The sequence below is a fragment of the Chrysochloris asiatica genome, unplaced genomic scaffold (genome assembly GCF_000296735.1).
Source record: "Chrysochloris asiatica unplaced genomic scaffold, ChrAsi1.0 scaffold00041, whole genome shotgun sequence".
Classification (NCBI taxonomy): Eukaryota; Metazoa; Chordata; class Mammalia; order Afrosoricida; family Chrysochloridae; genus Chrysochloris; species Chrysochloris asiatica.
The window spans coordinates 12,427,452-12,447,095 of NW_006408559.1; the positions used below are offsets into that span (position 1 = coordinate 12,427,452).

At 47.1% G+C, this 19,644-nt stretch overlaps 1 protein-coding gene across 1 annotated transcript in view; it reads right to left on the bottom strand.

Annotated features, from left to right (window-relative positions):
• KIAA1549 (KIAA1549 ortholog) overlaps window positions 1-19,644 on the bottom strand; it is a 140,951-nt gene that overhangs the window by 39,726 nt on the left and 81,581 nt on the right. The window contains exons 11-13 of the mRNA XM_006861241.1: window positions 14,519-14,703; window positions 7,591-7,787; window positions 4,608-4,723 (exon numbers count right to left, since the gene is read on the bottom strand). Of these exons, the coding sequence (XP_006861303.1) occupies window positions 4,608-4,723; window positions 7,591-7,787; window positions 14,519-14,703 (498 nt within the window). The remainder of the gene's footprint in view (window positions 1-4,607; window positions 4,724-7,590; window positions 7,788-14,518; window positions 14,704-19,644) is intronic.

A 19,644-nucleotide genomic window follows, 5' to 3' on the forward strand; every position in this document is an offset into this window, starting at 1 on the left:
GGACTACAAAGGCAAGAAGTGACTGGCTTACAAGCTTTCAAGAGGGAACCCAGATCCAGAGGGCGCAGAAGAAGGTAGAATCTCCAGTGAGTAGTATCTAATCTGTCTGGGCGGGGCTGATGAAGAGAGATGCGGATAGGTCTCTGTGGTACAATAGTGAATAACTGCTATCAGGACTGACTGAGGGTTGGAAATGTAAAGGTAGACATTTTGTAGCAAAAGGAGGGGAGTGGTTGACTTTGCAGTCTAGGAGCAGAAGGCTCTGGGACCACCAAGGGAGAAGAGCGGAGTGCAGGACCCTACCCAGAGAAACAGTGATGCCAGAGATGGAGGCAGAGACGATGACGTGGAGAGATGGAGCAGCTGGGGACTCTAGACCCAAAGAGGGAGAGGGGCTGTGTGCTGACGACCAGGGGCAGGCTTGCAGGGTGTACCCTTTGGTTGTTTGATGATGCATGGAGGGAATTGTAACCATGGCAATGAAAAGATATACGATAGGAGGAATGTAAAGCTAATGTTCTCCCATGTAAACTATCACATAATTCACAATAAAACAAAAATGTTGGTGGGTGTCCACTGTTGGGGTCCCTGGGTATTTTGAGTGGCTCCCACCCACAGGACCTCATCTTATAGCACTATACTGACCAATGCTCTGTGGCAATGCATAGGGTTCTCAATGGCTACTTTTCAGCACTACATTGCTGCCAGGCCTTGTCTTCCTAAGCTGCCTTACTCTGGAGGCTCCGCTGAAACCTGTTCTCCATGGTGACCCTGCTGGCAGAGCTTCCAGCATCAAAGCAACACCACGTCACTGACAGTAAGACACACTGACAGGACGGGCGTGGGTAACTTCATCACTTCTCGTTCACAGTGTCAGACTGCACCACACAGAATACCCAGGACCCACACTCAGATCCTATAAAGCGGAGTCACGGGCATTCTTTCCCCACCCCCTAACACATCCAACACTTCACAGCCATAGAGCGGGTGACTAACAGCCAGTCCCCTCAACCAACTTCACAAACACTGACTCTGAAGAAGCCTCAGGGAATCTGCCTCAAAGAAAAGCTGACGCTCCTCACTGGTGTTCTCCTGGTCTGTCTACAGACGGTGTGCCCCAGAGATCGGAGAGCACGAGGACCCCCACAATCTCATCAACACACACAGTTGTAAACCTCAGCTTAGCTGTTAAATTAAATCCCACCCCTTAGGGATTTGTGGGATTTGAATTCATGAAGATTTCATTATTAGATGTAAAAACTACACACTTGCACAGGCGGCGCTGATGATAAAGAACAGAGAGAAAAAGTGCAGTTCCATGTGGATACAGACACATGTGGAGACAACACAGTGTCTCCAATGGAGTGATGTCCCTTCGGAGGTTGGCTCTCTTCGCTCTTCCTAAGGTTAACCAGTAGAGGGCAGTGATGGGTCACTGGTAGAATTCCTGCCTTACGTGCAGGAGGCCCAGGTTCTATCCGGGTCAGTGAGCCTCGTGCGCAGCCACCGTGTGTCCATGGAGGCTTGCATATTGCTGGATAGGTTTCAACAGAGCTTTCAGACTCAGTCAGAATAGGAAGAAAGAGCTGGTGACCAACCTCTGACAATCAGCCCATGAAAACCCAATGTATCACAATGGTCCAATTTGCTACCGGTCATGGGGACAGCACTTCATTCCATCGTGCATGAGACTCAGGGGCAGTCAGCAACAATGATGTCACTGATTTTGTGACTGTCCACAAAGTGAGTGACATCTGAGTAAATAACCTCTTTAAGGTCCAGGATGGCCGCAGGGGTCTCTCCTCCCAGAAATGGTCAGTTACAATGGGAGTCACGCACAACCACAATTTACCAAAACGGGACAACGGTCACTCCTTGGCTTCCACTGCAAGGCGGGTCCCTCAGGCGTCAGCTGAGACTGGTAACGCAGTGTTTGGAAGGCTTGCTGAGGAGTCTATAGACACCCCTATGGGGGGCCTTCCCATCATGGAGTGGGTTCCCTGGTCCCAGGGAGACATGGAAGGTGCTAGAATGGCTCTCAAGTATCTCCCTGCCTCTGTTCATTTTTACTTCATTATAACTTGAAAAAAACGAAGGATTTTTATGTGAATGACAAAATAATTCTTCAAAGCTATAAAAAAATTCAGAATCTTCTCAACAGGTTACATAAGGTCTAGATGAGCAACAGAGACCTTTAAGACATTAAAGCCAGAGGATGAGTCTCCTCGTAAAAAGAAATGACGTTCTAATGAATTGATGTGTGCGGGGAGAGGACCGCACACTTGTTCTCGGAAACATGAAAATAACGATCGGATTCTGAAGTGTCTCTAAATCATGACAAGTGTCTACAACTCACAGAAACAGCTAGTCTCCCTCTCTCCTTCCACAGCCAACTCTGGGTCCCAAAGCTGGAAGAGTGAAAAAGCTAACTATTTGGATTTTGAATATATGCTAAGAAGCTGTCTGAGTTTTGGAAGCCATGTAATGTAGACTGCTTATAACCCTACCAGTAAAGAGCTGGAGCTTCTCTGATAAGCAATAACAGAAATTGAGGACATCTAGAACTTTCTTTTTGTCCCCCGCAAATATTTTTTTCCCCAGGATCAGAATTAAAGTTTAAACCTGTCTATCTGAAACTGTATGGCACTAAGTACTGTTCAAGGTTCTGTGAAATTGGATCCTGAGGGGCCTCTTCCTCAGCAACATAAAGGAGCTGGAAGGATTCTCAGATGGGCTGCTTCAGCCCGACAGGTGTCCCAGGTGGAACGATTTTTCTAGGCCACAGCCAGGCAGGCACAACAGACTTTCCATCTGGGCTTCGCTCATTTAGAGAAGATGGTTTGTTCTGCACTGTTATGTTCATACAGAGAAACTGTGATTAAAAAATACAAGTATAAAAGTTCCTAATAAAATGATATCTTGGTAGCAAATTGTTGTTGTTATGTGCCGTGGAGTCGGTTCTGACTCATAACGACCCTGTACAGGGTTTCCAAGGCTGTAAATCTTTGCGGGAGTAGAACGCCTCATCTTTCTCCCGCGGAACAGCTGGTAGTTTTGAACTGCTGACCTTGCAGTTCACAGCCCGATTCATAACCACTATGCTATCAGTAGCAAATACATGGGAACCATACATCTGATGAGGGTTTCATATCTAAAATCTACAAGGCTAAGTCAAAACAGACTGCTTCTAGGGTTTCAGTGCACACATGCATGGGCTTATTCCAAACAAAACATGTTTCCGTCTCTATGACCAGTGGGTGGCTACAGACAAGCTCTCTCAGCAGTCCACTTGTCTTAGTGTCATTAGGGAGGGCACCTTCCAACCCAACCCACCGCCATCGAGTCAATGCTGATTCATAGGCTTCATAGGGTTTCCAAGGCTGTAAATCTCTATAGGAACAGAAAGTTTCCTCTTTCTCCAGTGCAGCAGCTGGGTGTTTTGAACCACTGACCTTGTGGTTAGCTACCTTTCCATTATTCCAAATAATACTCCCAAGTCTAGTAAGACCCGTGGACTTGGTTTTGTTATAGGACATGTGTTTCCTTTAAGAATGAAGTGAGTGTGAAGGCTGGGGGGCTGTGAGACTAAGGACCCTGGAAAGAAACAACCACACCATTAATACTGAGATTACTAAAGCCATGTGAAGCCTGAAACCTAGGGCCCTAAACAATACATGTCCGAAGTGCTCAATGGGGACCTGCTTTGCTGTGTACACTTCCACCAAAAACATAGAGACATGTTATTTTTTAAAAACTCCACGGAGCACAGTTCTACTTTGACATCCATGGGGTGGTCAGGAGTCGGAGCTGACACAAAGGTACTGGTACCGGTACTGGAACTGTGCTGTACGAAGCTACGGCATCTGGTGGCATGTGTAAACATGCTGAGTCACCTGATGACATGGAAGATAAGCTGGGTGCAGGACCAGGCAAAACGGGCTTACCGTTGTTGTTTGTTGGTAAGTGCTATCTAGTCGGTTCCAACTCACAGCGACTCTATGCAGGGTTTCTGAGGAGCAGCCAGTGGGTTTGAACCACCGGCCTTGCAGTTCAAACAGACCTTGTGGTTAGACCTGTGAAAATCAACTAGGACTATCTGGTAGGGTCAGCTGTGAAATAACCTGTGTGGGTTGCTAAGAGGGTGGCCACTGAATCCTAGAAGCGTTTCTGAGAGGTGGTTTCAGTTGAACTAGTTTATCCTTTAGAAGGAAATCCTTCAGTCAGCGAGAGTGGAAGCTGGCTTTTAACCACCAAGCACACCTCAGCAAGAAGCCCTCATGTGGCATTGTGGGGTAAGCACCGGAACGCAAGGTCGGTTTCAACTATGAGGTTGGAGGATCAACTGCACAGGCCACTCCTTGGAAACGCTCACAGGGTTACTATGAGTCAGAACCAGCTCAGCAGCACTTAACAACATACCTCAGTGAACCCTAACATGAGCACAGGCCCTGTCCCACGACAACACTCGGTGCTGAGAAGTCCTCCACACAGACAACCACATCTCAGAGATCTTTTGTGAAGAAAAGGTTTAGTGTAGGAAGTGGTGTGTGAAGCTCAGCCTGCCGGATTTGCTACATTCAATGAGGAGAACAAGAAGAGTCACTGACCGCTCTGGGGACCACGGGAGGGCCTGCTGTCGCTGACCGCTGCAGGAGGCTTGTCGCCCGCCTCCCTTTCACTGGACTCTTCGCTGACAGTAGAGTCGGCATCCGAGGGAGAAATTCTGCAGACACAAAACGGGTTCCACGTGAAAGAAGAGAATGAACAACCCGTCTGTCGACATTCATAGCAGCGCTCTGGCCCGAGAATCCTCCACAGAAGAACAGACAAGAAAGACTGAGAGCAAGCATGGGAGGACAACAGACACTGCTCATCCAGAAAGACAGACAAGGCTAGATAGGTGCCAGGGCACGGAAGAACCCTGGAAACAGCTGAGCAGAATCATCAGTAGGAACAGACATCACTGTCTGACCTCACTGACGGGAGAGAAGCAAAGTTATCGGGTGGGAGGGTGGTGGGAAGGGGCAGTGAGTTCACATTGACGGTGGTCGAATGGCTTGGAAAAGGTCAGCGGGAATGGTAGTACAATTTGAAGAATGTACAGGCAGATCTTGGAGAGACCGCGGCGGGTTCGGTTCCAGACTGCCACAGTAAAGCGGATATCGCTGTAAAGAGCGTGTCACGAGCTTTTCTGTTTCCCAATGCCTGTAACAGTGACGTTGACACTTACTGCAGTCTGTTAGGTGTGCAAGGGCATTATAAGAAAGTATGAAATGTTGCAAGAACGATCAACACGGGACACAGAAATGTAAGGTGACAGACAGACATGAGAAGCACAGTGTCTGCAAAGTGCGGTGAAGCAAAACAGGATAAAATGAGGTCCTCCGATGATCAAGGTCACTGAACTGTGCACACAGAGACTGTCGAGTTGGCATGTGTTTCTAATGTATATTTGTACCACAATTAAAACTGAAATTTTAATCACATTTTTTAAGAGAGAGAGAACAAAAGGAAAGAAATGATTTGGATGTGAGATCAGGCTTCCAGGAAGAATCAGTTGAGATGAAACGGCTCTTACCAGGATCCCATTAAATACCCAAGCTGCACCCCCAGGTAACTCCCAGTTTTAGAGAGAAGTCTACACTCAACAATCCTGAGGAGATTGTGTTTGAAAAGCAGGACTACCACAGGCCTCAGGTTCTACTGGTGTGGCTGGGTGCTGTTGAGTGGATTCTGACTCACAGTGACCGCACTGTGACAGAGGAGAAGGGGCCCACAGGGTTTTCTTGGCTACAATCTTTACAAATAGCACATCACCAGGTCTTTTATGTCATCATTTTTCCCATTCACTTTAGCTATTCTACGTTTAAAAGCAAGTTTCAGAGTCTCTTCTGACATGTCTCTTGTTCCTGTCTTTTTAATGACCTTTCGCCTTTCTTATGTATCATGTATTTGATGTCATCGGGTCTTCCATCATTAGTGTTCAATGTATTACATTTACTCTTTGAAAAGATCTCGAGATTTAAATGGGATAAACTCAAGGTAGTATTTTGGCTCTTGTAAATTTCTTGTAATTTTCTTCAGCTTCAACTTGAGCAATTATTGGTGTCTTCCACAGTCAGACGGGGCCTTGTCCTGATTGATTACACAGAACTTCTCCACAGATGTCTCTTCCCACCAATGTAGCTGATTTGATTCCTATGTGTTCTCTCTGGTGAGGTCCACATGCCTATTGTCATTTATGCTGTTGAGAAAGGTATTTGCAATGAAAAAGTCATTGGTCTTGAAAATTTCTATCATGTGATTTCCAGTGTAGTTTCTATCACCAGTCCTATTTTCCAGCTAACGATCCTTCCTCTTTGTTTCCAACTTTCACATCCCAATCACCAGTAATAATCAATGAATCTTGATTACATGTGTGATGAATTTCAGAATGAAGAAATTAGTAAAAATTTTCCATTTTTTCATCTTTGGCATTAGTGGTTGGTTCCTGAATTTGAATATTACTGACATTAACCGGTCTTCTTTGACATCACGTCATTTCCAACTCATAGCGACCCTGTGTAGGGGTTTCCAAGGAGCGGCCGGTGAGTTTGAACCACTGATGATGTGGTTCAGACTGACCTTGTGGTCTAGTGCTTTATCCCAAGACTCCAGGTCTTCACTGTAGGCGTATGGATGGATTCTCTCACTGACAACACAGGACAGGTCTTGAAATGTTCTCTTTGATGGTGAAAGAGACACTATTCCTCTTAAATTTGTCGTTCCCAGCATAGTAAACCATGTGATTGCCTCAAAATGGACACTACCAGTCCATTTCAGCTCACTAATGCCTATGATATTCATCTTTAAGCATTCTGTTTCACTTCTGACAATTTCCAATTTTCCTAGATTCATACCTCATACATTCATGTTCCAATCATGAATGGGTGTTTGCAGCTGTTTCTTCTCATTCTGAGGCATGCCCCATGAAGGTCCCGAAAGCTCTATTCCACCCACATCATTAAGTCTGCCTCACGCTGAGGAGGCAGCCTATATTCTGTGTGTCTTCCACCCGAGGGGCTCATCTCCCAGCACCACCACCCAGCTGTCAGTGTGTTGTGCTGGGGTGGCTTGTGCGTTGCTGTGACGCTGGAAGCTTTGCCACTGGTATTTACAATTTCTGCAGGGTCGCCCATGGTAGGCAGGTTTCAGAAGTGCTTCCAGACTAAGATAGACTAAGGATGGAGGTCTAATTCTGAAAAAAATTGTCCAGAGAAAACCTTATGACCAGCAATGAACAAAATTGTCTGGTATTGTGTGATTGTTATTGTTAAGTGTTTTCGGGTTGGTTCTGACTCATAGAGACCCATAGGGGGTTTCCCAAGAGCAGATGGTGGGTTTGAACTGCCAACCTCGTGGTTCGAAGTCCAGTGCTGATCCTACAGCACCACACCAGGAGTCCTTTAGACAGAAACTAAAGGTCTCCTGGACTTGGTGTGACTCCAAGGCTGCAGACTCGGGCACTGCTCACTGTCGGTCCTACAGACACTGGAAACGGACAAACTGAAACATGCTAGGCAAGGACAGAACCCGGACACCCGCTCCTACCTTCCTCTGTGCCGGAGGCTCTTGGAGAGGACCTTGGCCTGGGGGGTCGGCATGTCTCCATTCTCGGAGGGCGGTGTGTGGTCCTTCATGGGTCCAGGTGGGGGCACTGGCTCATGGATGATGAGTATATCATCTTTATTGTGCTGACCCAGGTGCTGTTTGGCAAAATCGAAGCCCTTCACACTAGGAATCTGCAACTAGAACACACATACATACACACAGACTGTCACTCCGAAATTTCAGGGGTGCAACTCCTGACCCCAAACTGTCCTTGCAATTCACCAGCCACTTCACCAGGGACCCCCAGAATACCTGCACTATGCCAGGGACCCTTCGCACCTAGAACTTGTGGGAAATCTTAAGTTCTTGCACCATCAAGCAAAGGTACCAGCTGCCATAGGGTCAACTTTGGCCCACGGCGACCCATGAGAGTCAGAGCAGACCTGTGCTCTGCAGGGTTTTCAATGCCGGATTCTTTGGAAGTAAACAGCCAGGTCTTTCTTCTGAGGAACGTTTAGGTGAACTGAAACCTCCAACATTTCAGTTAGCAGCCGAGAGCATTAACCATTTGTACCACACATAGAAATAAACATAGTTGTCCCACGGGGTCGCCTCGCAGGAATTCACTGACAGATCGATGCTACCCAACTGGGCCATTTTCCACTCCAGTTGAGTTCTACTCACAGCGACCTTAAAGGATGGAGTAGAGCAGCCCCCTAGGGCTTCCGAGGCTGTCATCTGTATGGAAGCGGACCAGCCCATCTCTCCCAGAGCTGCAGGTGTGTTTGAACCACCGACCTTCTAGCTAGCAGCCAAGGCTTTACTCACTGCACCATCAGGCCTCCTTTTCAACAGCAACTTTGGTGGTGGTGGTGGTGGTGGTGGTGTCTGCTCCAACTCATAACAACCCTGTTAGGGTTTCCAAGGAGCGGCTGACGGTCAGCAGTCCAGCGCTTACCCTACAGTATCATATTTCCCCACCCATGAACCCACTGACCTCTTGGTTGGCAGCTGAGCACTGAGTCACTATATTACCAGGGCGCCTTCAGCTCGAGTCTAATGAATCTAATGATTAAGACCAAACAGGTCTAAGGAGTGACTACAGACAGTCTACTCTGAGCAGAGGGTAAGGTCTGCTCTGACTTGTGCTTCCGTTCGATGCAGTGCTTGGGAGCATGGAAGGCTGAGGTGCAGTCTTTAAAGCACCCTGGTGCTGCAGCCGTTAAAGCACTGGGCGGCTAACTGAAAGGTATGCAGTTTGAACCCACCAGCCATCTGCTTCCGTAAGGATGACAATCTTGGAACTGCCAAGGGGCAGTTTTATGGAGTTCTGGTGTACAGCTGTGGGTTAAAGCACCTTTGAACCATACAGTGGATGGTTCTAATTCAGAAGTCGCTTCTTAGAAACCCTATACAGGGTCGCTCTGAGTTGGAACCAACTCAATGGCATTAACAATAACAACAACGTAGGGTCCTTATGAGTTAAAACCAACAAGAAGGCACACTGGGTCTGTGCTTTCATGGTAAGGTCTTAGCTCCTGAAATCTAGCATCGATGCAAAAAGGATTTATGCCAGCAGAGGGAGACAAAACTCACGGCAAACAGAGTTTACAAAGATGTTGCTTGGAAACGAGACAAAGACACATGCGTGCAATTTTTAAATAAATGAAAAGATCCGTGTAACCTGAGCAGGCAGCTTCACTGAGTGGACAGTCTGGGTGAATGCCCGTCCTGGTCCCCCACCAATGACAAGCCCTCCCCGCCCTCCTAGGTCCTGGCCTCAGCAGGCACCCACCCACTGCCCACTGCCATCAAGCTGACTCGGCCTCACAGCAGCCCTGTAGGACAGAGCAGACCTGCCCCCAGGACTTTCCACGGCGGTGACCCTGCCCAGAAGCCCACATTTTTCTCCCTCAGAGCAGCTGGTGGGTTCCAAGTGCCAATCTTCTGGTTAACAGGTAGCTGCACCACCTTTAGCAGCTTCCAGGGTTATTTCCCACCCATGAGTCTGTGCAGTAGGACAGTGGTCCTCGCCAGGGCTTCTCCAATCCTGGGGGTACAGGTACTTCCCTGGGAGTGGGCAGCCCTTTAGGGAGACCAAATTCCAGATGGCAGCCCTCCAAACATGCTGCTCCCACTTCTCCTGAGGACACACTGGTTGTCATCATCCAGAACAGTATGTCTCCCAGTTTACAGAAGGGGGGTCCACCTTTCACCCAGGCAGGACCAGTCTGAGGTGGAGACACCTCCAGGAGAGAGTCCAGACGATGGAAGACGCAGGGGGCTGGCTGACTCTCGAGCTAGGCACGGAGACCCTTGCCTATCTTATATGCAGTTCTTTAAGGTACTGGACTCCGATCACATACTAACCAGGGTGAAGGGAAAGGCAATATACATGGAGGTCAGCACAATGACCAGGACAAAGGGAGGACACTAGGAAATGTCCGAGAGTTACAGACAACAAAGGCAAATACAACTACATGCCCAATTCTACAGTAACAGCAACAATGAATAATCCGTGTGTGGATACACAGGGAGACATGCAAGCTGAATAGGTCTGGGAAGGCAAATAGGATGGCGTCTAGGAGTCCTGGTGGGGCGCTGTGGGTACAGCACAGGACCACAAGGTCGCCGATTCCAACTAACCAGCTTCTCCTTGGAAACCCTACACAGCGTCACAAGGAGTTGGAACCGGCTTGACAACACTTAACAACACGTAAGCACCTACATATACAGCTTTGGAAGAGGATATTTTGAAGCCAAAATAATTGCAAATCAAAATGTTGGTGCTGGTAGATTCCCTCAATCCAAGTACAATAGACTGGCGGTAAATTGTCTTCCTTTCCATCTCTGCTATGGACTTCTTTACATGTGGTGGTTCAAACCCACCCAGTGGCTCTGCCAGGGAAAGGCATAGCAGTCCACTCCTATCAAAATCATAGCCTAGCAAACCTATGGCGCAATTCTACTCTGTCCTGGTGGGTGCTGAGCTGGAACGGACCTAACAGCGCCTAACAGTACCTAACAGCGCCTAACCGCGCCTAACCGCGCCTAACAGTACCTAATACCAACAATACAGGCCAAGAAACAGGAGAGCTGGACCAGTGTTGGGTTGACGGGAATTCAGATGGTCCTTGGGGCAGGGGGCAGCGGGGCAATGTTTCATCTTCACTTTCAGGCCCATTTCTTCACAAAGCATCACTCAAGTGCTATCACACCTCCAACCCCTCCTGCAGAGGGGGCATCAATCAATGTCTTATGGAAGAATCAAGAGGACTTGGGGTCTTTGACCTTCACACTATTGTTATTAAAGTGCCATCGAGTGGGTTCTGACCCATGGCGACCCTGTATAGGGTTTCCAAGGCGTGGCAGGTGGGTTTGAACTGCCGACCTTACAGTTCAAACTGACCTTGAGGTCCAATACATTGTCCTGCAGCAGCACTGGGGCCCAGTTATTCCTGAAGGGCAGTTCTTCTGGTCCTTCCATCTCTCAGGAGGGACAGGCCACTCGGTCTAGGCCTCACTGAAATAAGCAGTGGACAAGCCGGGGAGACCTGATGGAGCAGGTCATCCAGGTAACAAGAGAGAGGCCTGATGAATGTTAAGGCCCATAGGCCAGTCTGTTGACAATAAAAGCCACACATAGTCTCCCACACAAGCGATGGTTCCTAGGTCGGTGGGGTTTGTGATACCCAGCACATCTGCAGGTAAGGTGGCAGAGGTCATCTTGCCAGGCACCCTTGTTGCCGTCAAGTTGGTTCCAACTCATAGCAACCTTGTACAGGGTTTCTGAGGAGTGGCTGGTAAGCTTGAACCACTGACCTTGCTGTTCAAACTGACCTTGCAGTCCAGTGCATTAACCCACAACGCCACACAGGAGTACTAAAACCCAAACCAAACTACTGGTTTGAGTCAATTCCAACTCATAGCAACCCTGTATAGAGCTTCCCAGGCTGTATGCCTTTACGGGAGCAGACAGCCTCGTTTATTCCCTCGGAGTGGCTGACCTTGCAGCTAGCATCCTAACCCACAATGCCACCAAGGCTCCTGAGACACTTCTGCTTAAACTGAATGAAGACCATCTTTTCATGTTGCGAATACATGACAGAGTGATTTGGTGTTGACTGTACTTCGGAGGTGCCCTCGGGGTTTTCAGGAGCCAGTCCCTGTTGGGCAGTAGCCTCCTCACAGACCCTTTTCTGTCAACACAGGGTGGTTCACATCCATGTACTGCACAAAATCCTCATAGCAGCTGATGAAAAGAGCAACTCCAAAGGCAGAAGTTCCACGTAAAGCCCTTTCCATTTGGGTTGGCATAGAATTCACCCCTGACCTGGTGTGGTGTGTAGGTACTATAAGAACTGGACCACAAGGTCAGTTTGAACTGCACGGTCAGTGGTTCAAACTCACCAGCTGCTCCTTGTAAACCCTATACAAGAATCTACTACACAGCAATTAATAACAATAACTAACTAAAAGTTGGTAATTCTGATCCATCCAGTGGCACTAGGAATAAAGGCCCGGCAATCTGCTCCTGTACAGACTTTTTTTAAAAAGCACCCACTGCCATTGAGTCCATTCTGACTCAGAGTGAGCCTGTAGGACAGAGTAGAACTGTCCCATTGGGTTTCTAAGACTAAGTCTTGACGGGAGCAGGCAGCCTCCTTTTTCTTCCATGGAATGGCTGGTGGGTTTGAACCACTAGCCTTGTGGCTAGCAGCCCCACATGTAACCCACTGCACCACCAGGCCTCTGTGTAACTACTACAGCCTAGAAAACTCTATGGAGCACAGTTCTAGTAACGTATGGGGTTGCCAGGAGTTGAAATCAACTCGCTGGCAATAGGCTGTCTTGTTTTGTTTTGTTTTATGGGAAGAAGAAAAACGGAAGGAGTAAGCTTATGGGATTGTCCTGGTTTGAACCCAAGAGTTGCTGCCCTGGGCGTGCTCACCGAAGTTAACTGACAACGTATGGGTTTCCCCAAGGAGTGTTTATGTTGGGAAATATGAAACGTAAGAGACCAAAATAGAACCTTCTGTGCTTGGTTAAATCTTCCTGAAACAAAATTCCTTCTCCAGAACAAAAACATTTCCAAAGCCATTGTTGTTGTGATCACAATGAAATTCATGTTCTGAATCACTGAGTTCCTGGGAGACTCCTTTCTATGCTACTCACTAGTGTGACGGCAGACCACGTAAATCAGTGGGAAGTGAGCCCAGTAACACAAGTCATAGGAAGGCACAAATAGACTTGATAAAGTATAAGCTGCAATTTAATCAAGATGTTGCTTTTTTTGTTGTTAATTCATAAGAACAAACAATATCTTCATATTACAGCAATTAAAAAATGAGACTTAATCTTTGTATTTCACAGGTGTATAGGTTTATAATTTGCAGAATTTTCATATTAAGACAAGTGTCGTTGTTGTTAAGTGCCATGGAGTAGGTTCTGACAGAGCAACCCTGTATAGGGTTTCTGAAAAGCAACTGGTGAGTTTGAACCACCAACCTTGCAGTTCAAACTGACCTCACAATCCAGAGTTTTATCCTACAGCACCACACCAGAATTTTTCATACTAAGGTAATTGTTGTTGTTGTTGTGTGCAGTGGAGTCGGTTCCGACTCATAGCGACCCTGTACAGGGTTTCCGTGGCGGTAAATCTTTATGGGAGCAGAAAGCCTCATCTTTCTCCCATGGAACAGCTGGTAGTTTGGAACTACTAACCTTGCAGCTCGTAGCCCGATTCCTAACCACTATGCTACCAGAGCTCCTTACCAAGATAGAGACAAGTTACTAAAATTAAAAGATTACCAGGGTAGTCCTTTATCCCTTGTTGTTTTGTCTCCTTTGTTTTGTTGTTGTTGTTTTGTTTCGTTTTTATTTTTAATCAAATATTTACAGGAAAGTGAATCTTCTAAGTGTGTAAAACCCACAAAGGGCTATTGTTACGAACTACCATTGAATCTGTCCAGACACAATGGAACTCGTGGTCAGTGGCTAATGGGTAAGTGGACTTCCAATATGGCAGGCGGACAGTAAGGGAGCCGAAAACAGAAACACAGAGCTGCAAAAACCTCCCTGCTTCCTGGTTTCTAATACTTCAGGGCAGTGCACACAGTGAGCTCTCCCGGTGATTGACCAAAAGGTTGGAGGTTCAAGTCCACCCAGAGGCACCTGGGAAGAAACGCCTGCTGATCTACCTCCAAAACGCAGCTACTGAAAACCCGATGGAGCGCAGTTCTACTCTGGCACACATTGGGGGGAGGGGGGCGGGCATGAATGAGCTTAATAGCGACAGTTTTTTGGGGATTTTCAGGAAAACAAATCAGAGCTCATACACACACTAGACACAATCTCCCAATCAACCCTCACAAAATAACATCGCAACAGAACCCAGAACTCACATACACAGCTAACGCTTTAGACAACCTCATGCTCTTGGAATATGAAGCCCTGGTGATGCTGTAGGTCAAGCACTGGACTGCTAACCATAAAGTCAGAGGTTCAAACCCACCAGCCTCTCCACAGGAGAAAGATGAAGCTGTGTGCTCCCGTAAAGATTTATTACCGTCTGGGAAGGCCTACGTAGGGTCACTATGAGACAATCCACTAAACAACAGTAGATTCAGGTGTGCTTTTGGGGCTCCTATGAGGCTTTCTACTCCCGTAAAGATTTACAGCCTCAGAAACCCTGTACAGGGTCGCTATGAGTCGGGACCGACTCCACGGCACATAACCACCACCACCAGGACACATTTAACACTACAGCATAACTAGGTTTCAGTATTCAGACACGAAATCAAAGGGGCTCTAACATTAACGCCAAAAGCTTCCCTAACACCCTGTCCCCTGTCCTTCAGCACCAAGAGCCCCCGTCCCTGCCCCATCAGATCACGTGCAAGAGAGCCCTGGGGTTTCCGCCTCTTACCTTCTGGCGCTGCTGGATGTTGGCCACAGTGTCGGGCTGGAAGTCCAGCTTGTCGGTGCGGCAGAGTTTCCAGTAGAGGATACCCACAATCACCATGACCACCAGCACGGGGATGACCACGCCCACAATGACCCAGAGGTTGTGGCTCTGGGCCTCGGGGGACGGCCGCTTCACCCTGTCCACAGCTGCAGGCAAGAAAAAAGGGCTTCCACAAGTCCTTCTTGATTCAAAACCCTATTCAGCCAGTACTCACCGAGCCCTACCGCGTGCCCGGAGTCTTCAGTCCACGTCCGCCTGAGCTAATTTTGTCAAGCTTTATTTTACTTGTAGGAAGGTGGCCACTTCTTTTAGACTTTCAAATGTATTGCTACGGTGTGTTCTCATCTTTGTGGTGAAATACATGCAAGGGGCTTCAAAGAGTTTGTGGGAAAATTCCACTTGCATAACAAAAGATTTGCCATTTCAACCATTTGTGTGTGTGTTTCAGATATCTATATATAGCTATCATCCAAAAAAACCCGATTACTGTCAATTCTGATTCATAACAACTCCACAGTGCAGGGCAGAACTAACTGTTCCTAGAGCTTCAGACCCGATCAGTCTTTCCTGGAGCAGACAGCCTCGTTGTTCTCCCCCAGAGCTGCTGATGGGCTCCCAGTGTGGAACCTGCTACCCACAAGGCCATGTGTTGGTGTGCACACACATAGGTAATAGAGACAGAGGTTGCTATCATAAGGTGCTACTGAGTCGGTTCCAATTCACAACAATCCTGTATAGGGTTTCCAAGGAGCAACTGGTGGGTTCGAACCTTGGGATTTACCCTCCAGTACCACACCAAGACTCCATATAGAAATATACAGACATACGGGAGTGTGGTGGCTCTGTAGGATAAGCACTGGACTGCTAACCTCAAGGACAGCAATTTGAGATCACCAGCCATTCTGAGAGAGAAAAATGAGGCTTTCTGCTCCCGCGGAGATTTACAGCCTTGGAAACCCTATACAGAGTGGCTGATAATCAGAATCAACTCAACAGCACTCATCAACAACACATATATATCTATAAGTATATACATATACACACACACACACACACAAGGGGGTTTCAAACAGTTTATGGAAAAATGGAATTAAAAGATCATGGACTTAAGTGTACAAACATATACATACATACATACGTTACAAACCTATATAAGTCCTGGTATGGTGCTGTAGGATCAGCAGTGGATAGCTAACCACAAGGTTGGTGGTTCAAACCCACCAGCAGCTCCTTGGAAACCCTGTAAAGGGTCGCTATGAGTCAGGACTGGGAGTCCTGGTGTGGCACTGGGGGATACTGCACTGGACCGCAAGATCATCTGAATTCCAAGGCTGGTGGTACAAACTCACCATTCCCTTCTCGGAAACCCTATACAAGGTCACGAACCAACTAGACAGCACTTGACAACAACAGCAATGTGTATATGAGGAACTACAAAAAGTTTGTGGGAAATGGAATAGAAAGATAATGAAAGTTTTATTGTGATTTGGGTGAAGGTTAAAAGAGCAAATTGGTTTTCCATTCAAGAATCCAAACACGTTTTCTTTTGAGGCACTGACTGCACTGACCAGCATGCTCCCTACTTTTCCATCATTTTTAAACAAACAATTCAGTGACGTTATCCGTGTACACCCACCACTATTATCCATCCCCAAATTACTTCCTTACCCTTAATGAAAGTTCAGCGCCCCGTAAGCAACAAGTGTCCTTTCCCCTCCCTCCTGCCCCTGGTTGTTGTTGTTGTTAGGTGCCATGGAGTCGGTACCGACTCATAAGCAACCCTATGCACAACAGAACAAAACACTGCCCGATCCTGGGCCAACCTCACAATTGTTGTCATGCTTGAGCCCATTGATGTTACCACTTTGCCAATCCATCTCGCTGGGCGTCTTCCTCTTTTTCTCTGACCCTCCACCTTACCAAACATGATAACCTTCTCCAGCGATATGTCCGAAGTATGAGAGATGAAGTCTGGCCATCTTGGCCTCCAAGGAGCACTCTGGCTGCACTTCTTCCAACACAGATCTGTTGGTTCTTTTGGCAGCCCATGGCACTTCCAATATTCTCCTCCAACACCATAACTCAAAAGCATCAATTCTTCTGCCCCTGGTAACCACCAGTAAACGTGGGTCTCTAGGCTGTCTATTCCCGATCCCTCAGAGCAGTGGGATCATTCAATATTTGCCCTTCTGTCTGACTTACTTCACTCAGCACTATGCCAACAATACCTTCCTAACTCATCTACTGACTGACTTTCTGTGGAAAATCCCCGTCATCTCAGCTCAGGATGACTGGTTAACTCTGCCTCATGTTGAATCCAGGCCTCAACACATCATCCTTTTGAATTTCTCACCCACTGTGTTTGTCCCTCACAGGACCTAGTACTCCGCCTCAAAGGTTCCTGTCACAAAGCTCCCTAAACCAAAAAGTTTCCCATTCTTCAAGGCTACTCTCTGGTAGCGTAGTGGTTACGAATCGGGCTGTGAACCTTAAAGTCAGCGGTTCGAAACTACCAGCCGCTCCGCGGGAGAAAGATAAGGCTTTCTACTCCCGTAAAGATTTACACCCTCGGAAACCCTGTACAGGGTCGCTATGGGTCGGAACCGACTCGACGGCACTTAACAACAACAACAACAACTCTCTAACATACCAAATGCTCCCTCTTTTGACTTCTTTTGTACTCGTAGTCTTTACCTTGCAAACGGTACCTTACTAGTTTTGAAAAATCTATTTTGTTACATGAATTTATCATCTCAACATGCTCCATGGCTTTGCTCATGAACAATGCCAGTGATCTAAGTCTTGTCTTTTCCAGGGCATCTTAATCCCATGGGCAGGACTGTCTCACACTCATCTCCTATGATGGTCACTCCCAGAAGAAGCTCAGAGTACTCCTATTAAGGGAGGATGGCGAGACTTGTCTCACATACTTTGGACTTGTCATCCAGAGAAACCAGTGTCTGGAATAAGGCATCATGCTAGAGAGGGGAGGGGTCATCATAAAAGAGGAAGACCCTCAAGAAAATAGACGGACACAGTGGCTGCAATGATGAGCTCAGATACAGTAACCTTATTTCCCTTCATCCTTCGTCCTTACTGCATTCTGCATTCTGAGCTTTGTTGGAGGGCAAACACTGCCCTTTTGGTCTTGTACAGTTGATTATAAAGAGTTTCCTAACATTCTCTGATACTGAATGCCTTCTGAACATTGACTTATCTCTATCTCTGGGAGGAGGGTTCACTGTGTTTTAAAACCAGGACTGCTCTCTGGATCTCAGAGAAAAAAAAATTTTCCACTAAAATAGCAGTTTGACCCAACACACAGACCCTGATCAAGAGGAGGGGAATCAGGGAACAGAATTTCAAATCCATATGAAAACCAAACTTACTGGATCCATTAGGGAAACCACCAAGTCTAATGCCCAGAAATAATTTTCAAACATTGACCCAGAACTATCCTAAGAAGCCATCACTAAATTAAACAATTTTAGCCAAGTGATACAGAACGCTTGCCTTGAGCACAGTGTCCTTGTAAATTATCTCTGTGAGCATACACTGACATCAGTTGACATAACGCTCAGATGAGCACTTTCAGGGGCAGAGAGCCAGCAGTTATGCGGCAGAAACTGTGGCTAGGGATGGTGAGCAGGGACCCACATGAAGAAGGTAACCGATGGCACTCTCATGGAGACACTGGGAATGTGTGCATGTTTTGTTGTATATATTGTCACCCTAAATACATATACTTTTTAAAATTGCAGTATGGCTACACCCTCGGAAACCTTGTACAGGGTAGCTATGGGTCGGAACCGACTCGACGGCACTTAACAACCACCACAACATGGCTCACAAAAGTATATTTGAAGAAATACCCTCTTCTATGCCTGCCTGCCTCTTAATTCGAAATCCTCTAAAACCTAAGTCAGAGAAGAAGGCACTAAGAAAGCCCACTGGCGGAGATGCAGGGGGGCAGGAATCATGTACCTTCCAACAATAATAAAGAAATACCAAAGCAATTCTTTGTGAATTGGGAGGCAATGTGAGGAAGGGGTGGGGAGAGGGGTTGGTCAGGTGAGGACCAAGGACTCCTTGTGCTAAGAGACCTCAGAGGAGCCAATGAGCCCAGTTTCCTGCATGACTCACCGCCCCCACGGACATTCCAAATAGGACACACTGGAGTTTGGGGTAAATACAAACATGTCATTGTACGTAAAACAAATTCTAAATAGACAAGTAGTATAGGAGCAGGGGGAAGATACTAAAGTGAATTTAAAACAACAACAAAAAGTTACTGTTGAGTCGACCCTGGGTATCAGCGTAGGATGGTGCTCCAGCGGGGTTTCAATGGCTAATTTTTCAGAATTCAATTGCCAGGTCTTTCTTCTGAGGTACTTCTAGGTACTCCAGAACTTGCAACCTTTCACTGAGCAGTGGAACCTATTAATCATGTGTACTACCCAGGGATTCCAAACCAGTTGCAAATCAGTGGACACCGACTCATGGTGACCCTGTAGGGATATCAGATTAGGGCTGGGCTCCATACGGTTCTCAAGGGCTGGGTGTTTTGTTGTTGTTTATTTTTAAAGTAGACTGCCAGGTCTTTCTTCTGAAAGGTATCATGGGGTGGACTTAAAGTACCAACCTCCCAGTTGGCAGCCAGGAGCAGCCACCATTTACAGCCCCCAAGGACTCCCAAGAGTGGACAAACAGTGGACTGGGCAAGAGTCACAGTTCTGTGTCAGCCCGGCGGGTGCAGGGTTCTCAGTAGTCTGGTAGTTATGATGTACTAATGCCCCTGTAATGGTTAGGGCTTTGTGTCAACATGACTAGGCCAGGATTTCCAAAGGCTTAGCAGTTGGGATGTGCTTATTCCCATGGTGATGAAACCTAATACAGGCAGACTTAGCTCTCCCTACAATAAGGAGCTAAGAGCAGTCAATCAATTGAAGGAATGCTTCCTTGGGGATGTGGCCTGTTCCCAATATAATGGACATGCGGGAGGGACTCTCTCTCTTCTGCTGAGAACCTGGGACTCTGTAATTGTAAGCCATTTTCTTGATAATAAACCTCTCTCTCTCCATACATAC